The 14,027-nt window shown below is 48.9% G+C and overlaps 7 protein-coding genes across 7 annotated transcripts; 5 read left to right on the top strand and 2 right to left on the bottom strand.

Annotated features, from left to right (window-relative positions):
• Positions 1 to 424: 424 nt before the first annotated feature.
• ONS95_005452 (uncharacterized protein) lies at positions 425 to 3,411 on the top strand (the record flags this gene model as incomplete). Its single annotated transcript, XM_058498861.1, has 2 exons — positions 425 to 2,933; positions 2,987 to 3,411. 2 exons carry the CDS (start codon positions 425 to 427, stop codon positions 3,409 to 3,411), a joined length of 2,934 nt encoding a protein of 977 aa, XP_058351127.1.
• Positions 3,412 to 3,780: 369 nt separating this feature from the next.
• ONS95_005451 (uncharacterized protein) lies at positions 3,781 to 5,603 on the top strand. The gene is made up of 2 exons (XM_058498860.1): positions 3,781 to 4,421; positions 4,478 to 5,603. Exons 1-2 carry the CDS (start codon positions 3,791 to 3,793, stop codon positions 5,551 to 5,553), a joined length of 1,707 nt encoding a protein of 568 aa, XP_058351126.1. The 5' UTR covers positions 3,781 to 3,790; the 3' UTR covers positions 5,554 to 5,603.
• A 1,298-nt stretch (positions 5,604 to 6,901) lies between these two features.
• On the top strand, positions 6,902 to 7,768 carry ONS95_005450 (uncharacterized protein; the record flags this gene model as incomplete). Its single annotated transcript, XM_058498859.1, has 2 exons — positions 6,902 to 6,966; positions 7,159 to 7,768. 2 exons carry the CDS (start codon positions 6,902 to 6,904, stop codon positions 7,766 to 7,768), a joined length of 675 nt encoding a protein of 224 aa, XP_058351125.1.
• Positions 7,769 to 8,831: 1,063 nt separating this feature from the next.
• Positions 8,832 to 9,570, top strand: FMP52 (Protein fmp52, mitochondrial; the record flags this gene model as incomplete). Its single annotated transcript, XM_058498858.1, has 2 exons — positions 8,832 to 8,870; positions 8,920 to 9,570. The coding sequence occupies 2 exons, from the start codon at positions 8,832 to 8,834 to the stop codon at positions 9,568 to 9,570; spliced, it is 690 nt and encodes a 229-aa protein (XP_058351124.1).
• Positions 9,571 to 9,688: 118 nt separating this feature from the next.
• Positions 9,689 to 10,432, bottom strand: ONS95_005448 (uncharacterized protein). Its single transcript, XM_058498857.1, has one exon. The coding sequence runs from the start codon at positions 10,232 to 10,234 to the stop codon at positions 9,914 to 9,916; it is 321 nt and encodes a 106-aa protein (XP_058351123.1). The 5' UTR covers positions 10,235 to 10,432; the 3' UTR covers positions 9,689 to 9,913.
• A 1,154-nt stretch (positions 10,433 to 11,586) lies between these two features.
• ONS95_005447 (uncharacterized protein) lies at positions 11,587 to 12,285 on the top strand (the record flags this gene model as incomplete). The annotated part of the gene is made up of 1 exon (XM_058498856.1): positions 11,587 to 12,285. One exon carries the CDS (start codon positions 11,587 to 11,589, stop codon positions 12,283 to 12,285), a length of 699 nt encoding a protein of 232 aa, XP_058351122.1.
• A 335-nt stretch (positions 12,286 to 12,620) lies between these two features.
• ONS95_005446 (uncharacterized protein) lies at positions 12,621 to 13,546 on the bottom strand (the record flags this gene model as incomplete). Its single annotated transcript, XM_058498855.1, has 2 exons — positions 12,621 to 12,693; positions 12,747 to 13,546. 2 exons carry the CDS (start codon positions 13,544 to 13,546, stop codon positions 12,621 to 12,623), a joined length of 873 nt encoding a protein of 290 aa, XP_058351121.1.
• Positions 13,547 to 14,027: the final 481 nt, after the last annotated feature.

Raw genomic sequence — 14,027 nt, 5'->3', positions numbered from 1 at the left:
TGCTTATGCATCATACACTTACACAGATATCTCAAGTGGCTTTTTCGAGACCGCACAAAGTCGGTTCCATGCTCATCACGGGAAGATGATCTACAAGACCTTGAATATTGAGCGTGATCCAGTTGAGCAAGGCTTCATATCACAGGCATATGACTGCGTTGTTGCTGCGAATGTCTTGCATGCCACCAAATCGCTTGATGCAACGCTTCGCAATGTTCGACGCCTACTGAAACCTGGTGGTTATCTGATCTTGTTTGAGATCATTGGCAACAACGTCATGCGTATCCCAATGGTCATGGGAGGTCTTCCTGGATGGTGGATAGGCCATGAAGATGGACGAAAATACGCTCCTACGATCTAAATCGAGGAATGGGACACTATACTCAGACGAACAGGCTTTTCCGGTGTGGATACGCATACTCCCATGACAGATAAGGTCTCTTTGCCTGGTGCAATTTTCTGTTCCATGGCTTGCGATGAGCATATCGATACTCTCCGGAATCCTCTAGTGATGGACACTGATCAAATTGGTGCTGACTGCTTGGTGATTTTGTACGGAAAAAGCGACATCGGTAAACAGCTCTTGGGAATGCTCGAACCGCACTTCGCCAGAGTTATTGTTGCTGAAAACATAGACTCCCTTCCGGAAATTCCTGCGCACGCACACATCTTGTCGCTACAAGATTACGGCGATTCCATGTTTGAGGATCTGACGGAGCATCGCTGGAAAAACTTGCAGAGACTCCTCGAGTTACCACAAACGGTACTCTGGGTCACTAGCGATGCATTCAGCCTCAACCCATACGCGGGTATGTCGATAGGTTTATTCCGAAGTCTCTACCACGAGCTCATGGGGTGCCTGGTACAAGCTTTGGACTGCGAGGCTGGGAACATGGCCAGTGACTTGAACACGATTGCCGAACTGGTACTCCGCTTGAAAAAGCTTGCAAGTCTAAGCAAGCGAGATGAGGATGTCGAGATCTTGTGGACTATCGAACCCGAACTACGCTTGCGTGACGGACGACTGGAAGTGCAACGAGTACGTTCAGCCTGGGAGCGAAATGATCGCCTTAATTCAAGCCGTCGGCCTGTCTTTCAGGGTCAAGACTCTCGCGCCGCATCCCTCGACTTGCGTTTCGAAAGCGGACGCCATACACTCGAAGAGACCCAACGTACGAAACCTTCTCCCAATGATGAATTCGTTTCTGTTAGAGTGACGACTTCGTTCTTACAGGCTGTGAAGACACCTATGGGGTATGCATTTGTAAGCCTTGGGTGGAACGAAAACAGCGGAGAGAAGGTCCTGTGTTTATCCGAGACAAACTCGTCTCGGCTAATCATTCACAAATCTTGGACTCGCACTGTTGCTGCGGACGTGGTTGACCGTCAATTCTTGTCGCTAGTTATAGGAGCTTTAGTCAACCAGCAGATCGTGGACGCTCTGCCTGCATCTGAAGCTCTATTAGCGTATGACCCAGATCCTGGTCTTGCCTCGCTGTTGTCCAAACAAATGTCCATTCAGAACAGAAGCGTCGTGTTTATGACCTCGCGGGCTAAGATGCAACACTACCGGGGAAAGTGGGTGTCTCTACATTGCCAAAGCACCTCGAGAACTATTGCAAGATATCTCCCGAATGGATTATCCACATACCTGTATTCCTCCCATCTGGCAGCCGATACGGGACGACTTGAGGAACGAATTCGGCAACTTCTTCCATCGTCCTGTCGAACTATGGATGCTGATATTTGCGTATCGAGACGTGGTTCTGAGTTACCACGAGAAGCTGCAAGCTCTGTCACCGAGCTCTTGCAAAGAATTACAGATTTTGCCGAGTCTCAACTGAATGGTGTTCCAGATGGGGTTGCTCTTGAGACCCTGTCTTTACATGATATCACTCTCTCAACAGAGCCGTTTTGTGTTTCCGCGAAATTCCTGGTGGATTGGGATTCCGATGCGAGTGCACCGGTAAAAATCAGGCCCGTCACTTCTCGGCCCGATCTTTTCAGTGGCGATAAAACGTATTGGCTTGCAGGTCTTTCTGGCGACCTCGGTCGCTCTTTGACAGACTTCATGGTTGCACATGGCGCGAGATACATTGTCCTAAGCAGTCGAAGTCCCAAAGAAGATACGCCATGGATCGACTGGCATCTTTCTGAGCATGATGCAAAAGTGAAATATTATCAAAACGATGTCGCCGACCGCGCCTCCGTTGAACATACGTTCAAACAAATTACCGAAACTATGCCACCGCTAGGTGGAGTTGCTCTTGGCGCACTCGTTCTTTGCGATCGCATGTTTGCTCAGATGAAGCTCGACGAGTTTCAACAGGTTATGGTCCCCAAAGTCCAGGGCACCCTCAACTTCAGTCGACTCTTCTCAGATGACTCATGCTCGCCGCCTTTGGACTGGTTTATTGGATTTTCATCGATTGTGGCTACTATGGGAAATCCCGGACAAGCCAACTACTCTGCAGCCAATTGTTTTATCAAAGCAGTCATCAACCAACGTCGAGCTCAAGGTCTGACTGGCTCTGTCATTGATATCTCGCGAGTCATCGGCGTGGGCTACGTTGAACGAGAGATGAAGAGCGATGGGAGACTAACGAGAGAACAAAAGGAGCGTCTTTTCACCGGTTCCATGACCCTGCCTATGTCGGAGACTGATTTGCACCAATTATTTGCAGAGGCCATCGTATCCGGCAGCCCGGGAGCGGTACACAATGGCAGTCACGATATCATTACCGGCATGGCACCAGTACGCAAGGACAACGCACATCATAAGTCCTGGCCAAATAATCCTAAGTTCGGGCTTCTGGTGAAAGTAGGAGACGAAAGTCTTGTTGAGCTAAGCGAGCAAGCCGCAAATCGAATCCCGATCAAGAAGCTACTTGCTCAAGCGGGTTCACGAGAAGAGGAGGAGAAGATCCTCAAAGGTACGCTGAAAAGCGGATGGAATTTTCTTGAGACTGCTGACTGATAACTATAGATTCGTTGATCAATAAACTCCGGGCTGTCCTCTTCCTTTCAGGATCCGATGCCCCCTTTGACGAAGTGCCACTCATAGATATCGGTGTCGATTCGCTGGTCGGCGTTGAAATCCGCGCCTGGTGCCTAAAAGAGTTTGAAGTCGACGTTCCAGTCATGAAGATCCTCGGAGGAATTTCCTTGGAAGGAATTGTGGAAGAGGTGCTTGATTCGTTGGCAGCAAAAGATGGAAATGAGCAGAAAAAAGAAGAACCTCCCGTCGCAGAGTTGGAAATTTTGCAGTTAGAGGTATCAGAGGGACAGGAGAAAGCACCCAAAGATGGAGATGAGCAGAAAAATGTAGAATCTCCAGTCGCAGAGTGGGAAAATTTGCATTCAGAAGTACCAGAGGGACAGGAGAAAGCACCGATTGTTTTGGACAGGTGAAATAGGGATTTCAGCAGGGCATAGTTTTTGATTTCCTCCCATAGCGCAATAGTTGTTCAAGAATCTCACATTACATGACAGCTTGGTTTCATAGCACCTGTATTTCCTCTGGGGGCGAACCTTTACCCATGTTAATTTATGCTTCACAAATCTTCAAAAATGAATCCCTTTTCTGCACACGGACACTTTGTACGTTATTCGCCGTTGAAGAGTTGGCAGGTGTCAAAGACGCACCGTATCCGGAGAAAATTGTGTTGGACCGGTGCTTGGCCGGCGGAATTGGAGGAGACTAGGTAAGTAGAATCACAAAAAGCACCGGCTCCATAAGACTTACGATACTTGGAGCAATGATATATCTCAGTCCCACTGCGTTAAGTGGATGTACAATAGCGACTCCGTACAGCAGTGTATCTCAATCATGGAGCACCTATCCATCTATCATGCGTTCTTCGCATTGGCATGCTTGGGACTCTTCAAGCTGGCACGGCGTATTTCTAACCGTCGAGTTTTCGAGAAGTTCAAGAGTTTGAACGAATGTCAGGGGGCCATCGACATTTCGGGCAGCTTTCCTTATGGCTTGGATCGCATCAATCGCATCCGCAACTCGCGGAAGTCAGGCGAAGACTTTCTGGACGACATTCTGGGAGGAGAATTCAAGAATGCCAGTACTTTTCAAATGACCATGGTAGAAGGCAGCTGCGTTCTTACTACTACTGAGCCAGCGAACCTGCAAGCTATGTTGGCCACTCAGTTCAACAACTTTGATACCGGCAAGATGCGTCACAACCAGTTCTGGCCGGTGCTTGGAAAATCAATATTCTCCAGCGACGGCGCATTTTGGGAACACTCGCGAGCCTTGCTCAGACCACAATTCGTTCGAGGCAATATCAACGACCTTGAAGAGACAGAGAAAGCTTCAGATTTGTTCTTGAAGACTATTGGAGCAGCTGGTCATGATGGGTGGACCTCAGATGTCAATTTGCAGCCTGCGGTTTTCAACTTCACTCTTGGTAAGTAAAAGTAGACTGTGCACAGAACGGATGAAATGTACTGACTCCTGCGACAGACGCAGCCACATCTTTCTTGTTCGGAGAATCAGTGGAGTCCCAAGCCGCCTACATAAGTGCAAAAAATGCTGAACGTGGCGGGACTAAGAATGCCACGGCAGCACAAGAGGCTACGTCTGCAATATTCCTCGATGCTTTCGCAACTGCCAGCGACTATACAATATATCGACTTAGACTTCAAAGTCTGTATTGGCTGGCTGATGGCTTCAAGTTCAGACGCGCAGCAAAGACATTGCATAACTTCACCGACCGGTTTGTTCAGCGTGCTTTGATAGCGACCGCGGAGAACAATGACCAGTCGACTAAGCCACCGAATACCAGAACAAATCTCCTATACGCGTTGTCTACTCAGACAAGAGATGGCGAAGAGCTCTGTGCTCAAGCTACAGCAGTGCTGTTCGCCGGCCGGGACACAACGGCAGCTCTTATATGTTGGTGCCTTCTTCGCCTTGCTCAACATCCAGACATCTATGATAAACTCCGGAAAACAGTGCTCACGACTTTTCCACCGGGAGAATCAATTGGCTTCGCAGAGTTAAAGTCTTGCCGCTCATTGCAACACTTCATTAACGAAGTTCTTCGTTTGCACCCTGCCATTCCTTTCAACACTCGTGTGGCGAACAAGCATGCCATTCTGCCAAAGGGAGGTGGGCCCAAACAAGATGCTCCAATCGCTGTCTATAAAGGTCAGACGATTGCATTTAGCCTCTATCATATGCATCGTCGTGAGGACCTCTGGGGAAAAGATGCAGCTGAATTCAAACCAGAGAGGTGGGAACAAAAGGTTCCAACATGGCAGTTTCTGCCCTTCAGCGGAGGCCCAAGAATCTGCATTGGACAGCAATACTCGCTGGTAGAAACGAGTTTCTTGATAGTGAAACTTTTGCGCAGCTTTGATAGAATGGAGCCTGTTGGTTGGACTGATGCTTCAGCGGTGAAGAGGGGGATGGGCTTGACAATGTGGCCTCGCGACGGAGTTCACATGCGCCTGCACAGAGCGGCCAGCTACTGTAGTGGCTCGCTCGCATTCGCATTGGCACCGGCTGACATAACCAGGCTCTGTAAAACAAGGTAAGCTCAGCTCAGCTCAGGGTATGATTCATTCATGCATAGGGAACACTAAAGGTCACTTTTTGGCCGATCAATAATGTATCCTGGACTCTTTATATATGAAATGCGTCGTTCCACACCCAGCCAAGTGTCGTGAGACCCACCCCCACAAACTTGTTGAACGAGCCGACCCATCGAGCGGGACAGCGGACACAACCTTATGTGGCTGCTGCCAGGAATACATGGGCAGGTACTTTAGGTAACTTCGTAACTTTCCTACTCCGGACATAGATACTGCCTATCGGAATACCTCCATTTGCTTTCACGCCCAAGCCGTTGCTGCAGGGACCTTCAGGGTCAGCACTAGCCAGCGGGGTCCTGGCAGCAGCACAGTGTCCCCATGGAATTCGGAAGGAATATGTCCTTCTCTCTGTACGTCGTTCCTCATTCAGCTGAAACACATAAAGCCCAGCCGTCAGCACATGAAGTCCAACTTGTCTGCCATGCGGCCAAGGGCGTTTACGTGAGGGGTATGCAGGCTGCTACAAGAATGCCACACAAACGGGACACAGACTACGACATACATCCCCAAATTCTCCTTTCTTCCCTGGCGCGAATGTTCGAGCACTTTTCACCACACGAGTCTCAGGTTCACTGCCCGTTCACTCCGCTTTCTTCCCTCTGATTGGAAAGAAACCCTCGCCACCTTGTGAGATTGTAAGACTCACTTCTGATTTCAGAGCCTACTGCAGAGCCAAGACGCCATTGCTACGGCGAGAGACCTGAGAGGCGGAGATGATGGCAATGTTGCCTTTAGGCACAATCAAAGCACTGGGCTGATGGGAGGGTTGACTTGGCAGACGCCCAGCTTTGTCTTCCCGTCAGTATGTCAAGGACAGTACCGCCAGATTCCAAGCCTCTCAACACCTCAAGCAGAACTAAACTCATCTCGACCGCCTCCTACTTTACTACCAACAGAAAATTGCTTTGGCCGTGGTAAGATAAGTTAAGATGCGAAAACACGCAGGGGCTCAACGTAATGCTTGTGATCGATGTCACTCTCTCAAGAATCGATGCGGAAGACCCAACAGTCATCATGGAGCTTGTGAAAGATGCGAAAGGTTGCAGCTAGAATGCAAATACAGCGAGAAGGGGAAGGCGGGTCGCCCAAAACAGAAATCAAGGGGAATTGGTACGCTACGGATCCATCGTTCTTCTTCGAAAGCCAACACCACTAATTCAAGCCAGCATCACCTGCCCAAACCGATGACCAATCTAGCTTGGACAAGTTTCGATTCTCCTCGGGACCTTCAGAACCCTCAGATGCGTGTTCCTCATCTCATGGTGATGAGAATGCCCAGACAGCGGCTCTTATGCCACACGGTATCTCAAGCTTTGATCTAAATTTTGATAATGCGAACGATCAAGGCAAGTACCGGTACCATACAATCGTTTGATCTAATAATTTCACTAGTTGACTCATTCAATTGGCTATCCGCATCTGACGGCGGAGTTTCTGCTCAACTGAATTCAAGACTGTTTGAGGATGTCTGCTTCTCTGAGACAACGGAGGGGGTTCCATTGAAAGAGCTTCACGACCTGCAAAGACAACTCCATGCTCTCAATTCAGTTCAGCTCGAGGACAATGCCAGGAGAAATCGCGGACTCACAGGTTTCTACACCCCGATGCCTTCCAATGTCAGCGAGATATTGGTTGTACTGGAGCGCCTTACGGCGTTGCTCAAGAGCCCAACCATTGGGCGCGATCCCAAAGCGTCAAGGACGACGATGGCAAGAACGCCTTGTTGCTGCTCCATGCTTTTTCTTGCTACGCATACCTACTCCGTTTGCTCAAGCCCCTGGTCACATCACTTCACGGGCAGTGCCAGGGCAATTCTTCTGATACTGAAGGATCAGATGGCAATTCCGTCACAGCAGCTGTATCTCTCGGGACATTCAGTCTAGCCTCTAGGCCAGCTTTGAACGCCAAGATGACAATGAATCTGATTAGTGACTTGGTCGAGGACCTTCACTCTTCCGTACGTGGTGCAAGGTTTTGCCCACTACAGAGTAGGCCATCCGACCTCATGGACACAGAGAGCCCATCAGCGCCACTCAAGAGGACTGGGAGCCCGATGATGGGCGCAGCTATGCACGTACTGGAGGAACTGCTTCACGAGGAGGACTTCATTCTTCAAAAACTCCGCAGCTGCACGTTTACATCTGCTCCACATTCATGATCATGGAGGGCGAGAACACGATGCGATCGAGATGTACTTCGTGACTACCCTTAAATTCAGAGTGGGGGGTTCACAACTTTTATAGTCTTTAAATATACGATCGTATCATAATTGCGACCAATTTTTCTTTTTACAGTCTCAGCTATGTGAAAGAGCGCCTCCCGTCCTGTCCCATCCCCATCTCCCTTGTCACGGCGTTTGAAGGCTTAGCGAGAGCCGTAAATAAAAGGAAGGGGAATGGCGCAGCTTTAGCTGACCAGAAAGCCCTGAATTTTCAGGCTCGGGCCACCAGGACCCACACACTGCAGTGATTTCCAGGCCTTTGGCAGGGTGCAGGTGCCATCGCCGAAGCAGCAACCACCTGCACTCATTTCGCTCTGGCCGTAGCTGGCGCCATGTTCTATGCCTCAGCTTCTCGGACATGGACGAACTTCCAGTGGCAGGCAAGTCGTAACTCAGCAGATCAGCGGATAATCTTGAACCTCTGTAAATACAGCATTTCTACATGTTGCCAAAAGAGAAGAGTAATCGTCCTCGCCTTCCGCTGGTGTTCCCTATTCTGTCGTTTCCCGCAGCGCAACAGCTGATGGTGAGTGATTACTCCTTGACTGTCAGTACAATGTCCTGCCTCGGCTCAGGCTCAAAGACACCTATCAACGCAACAAGGTCCTCTCTACGGGCGTAGACACTTCTCGGAGTCGCAGTTAACGAAAGCTGCTCTGGATATATCCGCCAACTTCGCAATTAAGTCCGAAGAACAAAAATGACGACATTCTTGCAATTGAGTTTTTAGGTGATACAGGGGAGGTTGCTGTCGTATGCAGGCTGAAGAAGCGAGGCTGGCTTTTCACTGTCCCAATCAAGAGAGCTCGCTGCCCAGATGCGGAGCTTGTGAAGGTGATAAGGGAAACGTGCAGCCCAGTGATATAAAGTATATTTCCTCCCGAGCCTGTATAAATTGCAATTTTCTTCTCAACATAATTCGATCCATTCAACATTATAAGCACATATACAGAATAAATCAGAGAAACTTTGAATATAGAGCAGACAGAATTCCTTCTCAATGGCTGCAACAGCAGTAATCGGCTCGACTGGCCTCGTCGTATGTACAAATCTGACACCACCTGCAAGCTCCTAACATCTTACCCCAGGGCTCATTCATCCTCTCCACCCTCCTCTCGGCGCCCTCAGTCAGCACCGTATACGCCATAGCTCGCCGCCAGCCAGCCAGTACAGACGCAAAGCTCAAGCCATTAGTGAACAAGGAAACCTCCCACTGGGCGGCATCCATCACCAACGTCACCCCACCACCAGCCATCTTCCTCAGCGCCCTGGGAACGACCAAGGTAGCTGCAGGGAGCATCGAAGCCCAGCGCAAGATCGATCTCGACCTGAATATCGAAGTTGCGAAAGCTGCGAAGGCCGCGGGCGTCAAGATCTACGTCCTGGTCTCGACTGCGGGGGCAAATTCGAAGTCTATGATACCTTATTCGAAGATGAAGGGGGAGTTGGAGGAGTCGGTCAAGGAGATTGGGTTTGAACATACAATTATTCTTAGGCCGGGTCTTCTTGTTGGTGCGAGAGAGGAGAGCAGACCAGCAGAGGCTATCCTCAGAGGTGTTGCCAATTGCTTGGGCTCTGTTGCACATGTCTTGAAGGATACTTGGGCTCAGGACGCTGAGGTTGTAGGCAAGGCGGCTGTTAGTGCTGGCCTGCAGGCTTTGGAGGGTGGTAAGCCGAAGGTCTGGGAGATTGGCCAGTCTGAGATTGTCAGGTTGGGGAGAACGGAGTGGAAGGCTTAGATCAGCTTCTTGTGTTACGTCTCTCTTTCACGTTGCGGATACCATGGGAAGTCAGGGCGTTTGAAGGACATCAAATAGTGGTATGCAGATTGCTTTGCGGTAAATCGACTCTTCCGTTAGTGCAAAATATCATCTTTCTCCATATATAAGGTGTTGATACAGTTTTTGTCGCTTTATGCCTTTCCAGCTTTATTTGGACTTCCTCCTCCACTCTGCTTCTTCCCCTCTCCCTTCTCAGCACCTCCTTCGGTTTTTCCTCTCTGTTTTGACACCTCAGGGTTCGCAGGCGATACGTCCAATGGATTTCCAGACTCCTAATTCCAAGTCAGTGCTGTTCCAAATTCTAGCCAGATGAGGTGGCAGAACGGGGTTTGCGTACCTCATTTCCTTCTCCTGCTATGTCCTTCTCTTTTTGAGGATCTGTAACGTTGGGGTCGTACGCAGCGTCTGCTTGTGCTGCGGCACCATCGTCTGTTCCGCTTTTCGTATACTCCGTTGGCTCTGTGTCTATGCTATCCTTGTCTTGACTGCTCTTTCTGGGATATGCTCTAATTGAGGATTGGGAGAAGGGTTGGATTCGAATATGGACTGGTCTCGATGCTCGTAGAACCTGAGGTCGCAGAGTTTGCATAGCTGCAATGCGGAGGATGGAGGTAGGTGACATGGTACTGAAGTGATTCTCTGTTTACTCGGCTGGTTAGTTATGAACTCATCGTTGGTCCGTCAGACAGACTCGAGGATTGTATTCGATTGACGGAGAATGCTTCCTTACAACAGCTCAGCTGTTCACTTTTTAATGTCGATTGATGGTTCCAGCACTGTAGCATTAAGAAGGAATGCATGTTTAAAAGATGGTCTTTAATCCCTTTACGTCATCGGTGGTTCCCCGCTAAGTGTGATCTCAGATCAACAGCTAATCCGTCATAACATATCCATTTACAGTGATGAGAGCTGAACAACATACGAATCGCTGGCTGGCTTCTTCATTCTGTTTCATGAAATAATATCAAGATTTGCTTATTTTGAGTGACATACTCCTGCATTTCCTAAGCATCCATCTTATGCTACACTAGCGATATTTGGGTATTGCACCATGCTCCTTTCCCTGTATTGTTTTCAAGCACGGGTACCTTCGCGATGAATCCGGGGCAGTTAATGATACTACCACATTGCGGACAACTTGTTCCGAAACCTGGGGGAAGGTATTCAAGTGGAGTCGTTCATTGTGTTAGCGTCCTGTCAAGATTTAAGCTTAAACGATTGGGAGACTTCCAGCTAGCCAATCAGGATTCACCTAGGCAGGCCTTCACCATTGGAGTACCTACTCAAAGTGTTGACAAGTTTTGGACACGACAGTATCTGATATGCGCCTCTTCCATCAAGGTTAGAGACGGGCTGAGAAAAAGCAAGTCTCGGCACAGCTCCCGACCACCAACACATTCCCGTTGCACTTCAGAAGCCGAACCGGGACGACCCATGTAAGAAATTCCAAATGCATGTATCCATCTCCTGCGAGTGTATCTTTTGGGCACTCGCAACCACAAACCAATACCTGAGTGGTCTAGACTCCAGTAGCGAGTAGAGTGTCAGACGAGACTACCACCACGCTAGCTCGGGACTCGTCCAATAACATTAATTATCCCAACCGAAAGCATTCCAACATCAGCCCTCAAGCCACCAAAAGATATCCCACGCCTCTGCATATCGCTGGACCATTCCGGACCAACCCTTTGGTACAACCACACTTATGAATCCGCTACAGACTCCCAGCAAATGGGAACCGACAGCCCCCGCATCACGAGTGTGGCCATTGGCGTGAACAGCTTGCAGGGAATCCCGCATTGTTGGTTTCGAATATTTGTGTAACTGATTGAGGAGGATTGAATGGTCGAGCTCCCATTCCACATGTGTCTACCTCCCATCTTATATCTCTCATTGTTCCCAGCTCCTAAAGATTGACAAGTACCTGTTTCTTTATCCATTTCACCAAGCGAAAAGCAACCGAAGGTCACACCAATGACACATCTAGAAGAATTCTCATTCTTCCCTCTCCTCAGTGCAGAACTTCGATTACAAGTCTGGCAAGAAGCACTCCTCATACCACGCCTGGTCTTAATCTGGAAACACCGCGCCCGAGACGCCAACATCATCCATCGCTCTGTCGTCTCACCCCTCCTCTGCGTCAACCATGAATCTCGCAATGAAGCTCTCAAATTGTACGCACCTCCACCATACTATCCCACTTCACCAGAAACACCAGTCTACATCGGTCCCGGTACAGACATCGTCTACATCGCCGGCTTAGATGGTGAACGTCGAGCTTTCAAACACGTCACATGGACATGCGACTTCCTCGCTCAGGATCTCGACTCCCAATGTCCCAGCTTCGCTCCACTGCGAAGACTGGCTATTGATGAGGAGTTCCTCCAGCAGACACCATGTTTGCAGTTCAGCAAGATGCCTTATAGTGTGTGGAAGCTCATCATTTCCGATTTGCCGGATCTGGAGGAGTTGATTCTGATCAGGCGGGGAAGTGGATGTGGATGGTCCGTGAGCGAGGTGGAGGAGAAGCTTATGGAGGCAAAGGAGAAGTTTGTGGGTTTTTGGGAGGTTTTGTGCGCTGATGAGGGAGAAGCTGAGACTTTGGTGGCATGGCGTGTGCCCTCGATTAGGATACTGAAGCCCGAAGAGCTTGTTGAAATCTGTTGGGTTTAGATGTGATTCGCATGAGTTGTATAAAGGGAAATGAGGTTATGAAGACGGGGAACAGATGCTGGAATATCCATTGCTGAGCTGGATTCTTCATCTGACCGATGTATGTCTTGAAGTTGTTTTTGAATCGGATGGCTTTGGGGGCATTTGAGAGCACTTTGAACCTCAGCTTAATTTCGTAATATACACAAAGCCTACATTTTATCAAAGACTTTGTTGTCATTTTGACATATCATGTTTGCTCACTTGAAACATGGAGATGGAGCTTGGTTTCAGATTGACTACTCCTCGGACTGCCATTCAGATGTCATAGTTTGAAGCAATCAAATAGCAAATCGTTAGATACCAGCTCGGAATCGTGCAAACGAGTCATGCATGAGCTCACTTTGCCCTGGCGTAAATTCCGTCGTACTAAATATTTGTTAGAAAATGCCTTAGAGCTCTTCACAAAGGTAGAAGCTTACCATTCATCATCTGAATAATCCATATAGTTATGAATTGGATCCAGACCCTCCTCACCCGGACAACTATCCCTCCCAACAGGACACCCTACACTAGCGGAAGCCTGAGGCGGCGTATCCATCACCCCATCTCCATAGATGGAGCATTTACCCTGGAAGGTATGCAGCAATCCAAACCAATGACCCGCCTCGTGGATAGCCGTGTTTCCTAGATACTTCGCAATATCCCCGCCTGGCATGGTATTTGCATGGAGCTGACATCCGTCTCGGTAGAACCATTCATCGCCAGGTGTGACGAAAGTTGGGAGTGGACAGATGCCTTGAATCCCAACGGGCATGTCGGTGTAGAAATATAAGTTCAGCGTGGAGTGTGAGCCTTGTCGAGTTCGTTGCATGTGAGCAAACCATTGCTCAAAGAGCTCATCGCTCATGCTACCATCCTCTTGATAGAAACCAGTGCCGGTGATATCGTCCACTATCCATGAGGTATTGCGAAGAAGCATGTGGATCCCATAAGGAGAATAGGCATTTTTCAGCACCTGAAACTGGTCTGCCACTCGTTGTTCCGTGACTTTACCGGCGTTGGCGAATGTACTCGCAATGTGGAAGTACACATCAACAGTCAGGTTTTGAGATTGTCTTGGGAAGAGGCCATTGTTGACGCTGCGTCGAACCGGTTTTGCTGGAAAGAGAGACAGGTACTCAGGGGAAGGGTCAGGGGTAAGACATTTGGCGGACACTTCGGAAGCGAACGAGAAGCCGAGAAAGGCACCCGCTACGAGAACCAATTGGACCAACTTCATGATTAAAATGTCAACAAATCGTTCAGACCAGTTTCGGTGAGAAATGTCGAAGCAGATTACTTTCTGTCCTATTTATGTTAATTCTTTGGCATAAAGTTCCTATTAGATTGCTTCGGAGATCGAGGATCTGCCGGCTGGGCATTTCGACAAGCGCTTTTTCCAAGTCCAGGGAACGCAGCTCACAGAGCTGCGAGCAAGGGTTTGGCCTCGCATTGGAAGTTAAGCATTACATATGCTCGGTGATCGCCATTATACGAACGAACCCCATACAATGACCTCGGCAATCAATTTTCGGAGTTGGTCTGCAACGGAGCTAAATATAATAGTCGCTTCCAACTTTAATTCTGATTTTGATTGATCACAGGGCCTAGGAACTGAAGTCCACCATATCATCCAAGGGTGTCTTCCAGTACATTTGGCCGCATCCTGAATAAGCCGAGTCCTAAACTCTCTCGAAATTTTAGATGAGCTCAGCTCTAAA

The sequence above is a fragment of the Cadophora gregata genome, assembly GCF_030347475.1.
Source record: "Cadophora gregata isolate MNR1 chromosome Unknown scaffold_16, whole genome shotgun sequence".
Classification (NCBI taxonomy): Eukaryota; Fungi; Ascomycota; class Leotiomycetes; order Helotiales; family Ploettnerulaceae; genus Cadophora; species Cadophora gregata.
The sequence above is the reverse complement of the archived record's forward strand: the minus strand, read 5'-3'. Positions and strand labels throughout refer to the sequence as shown.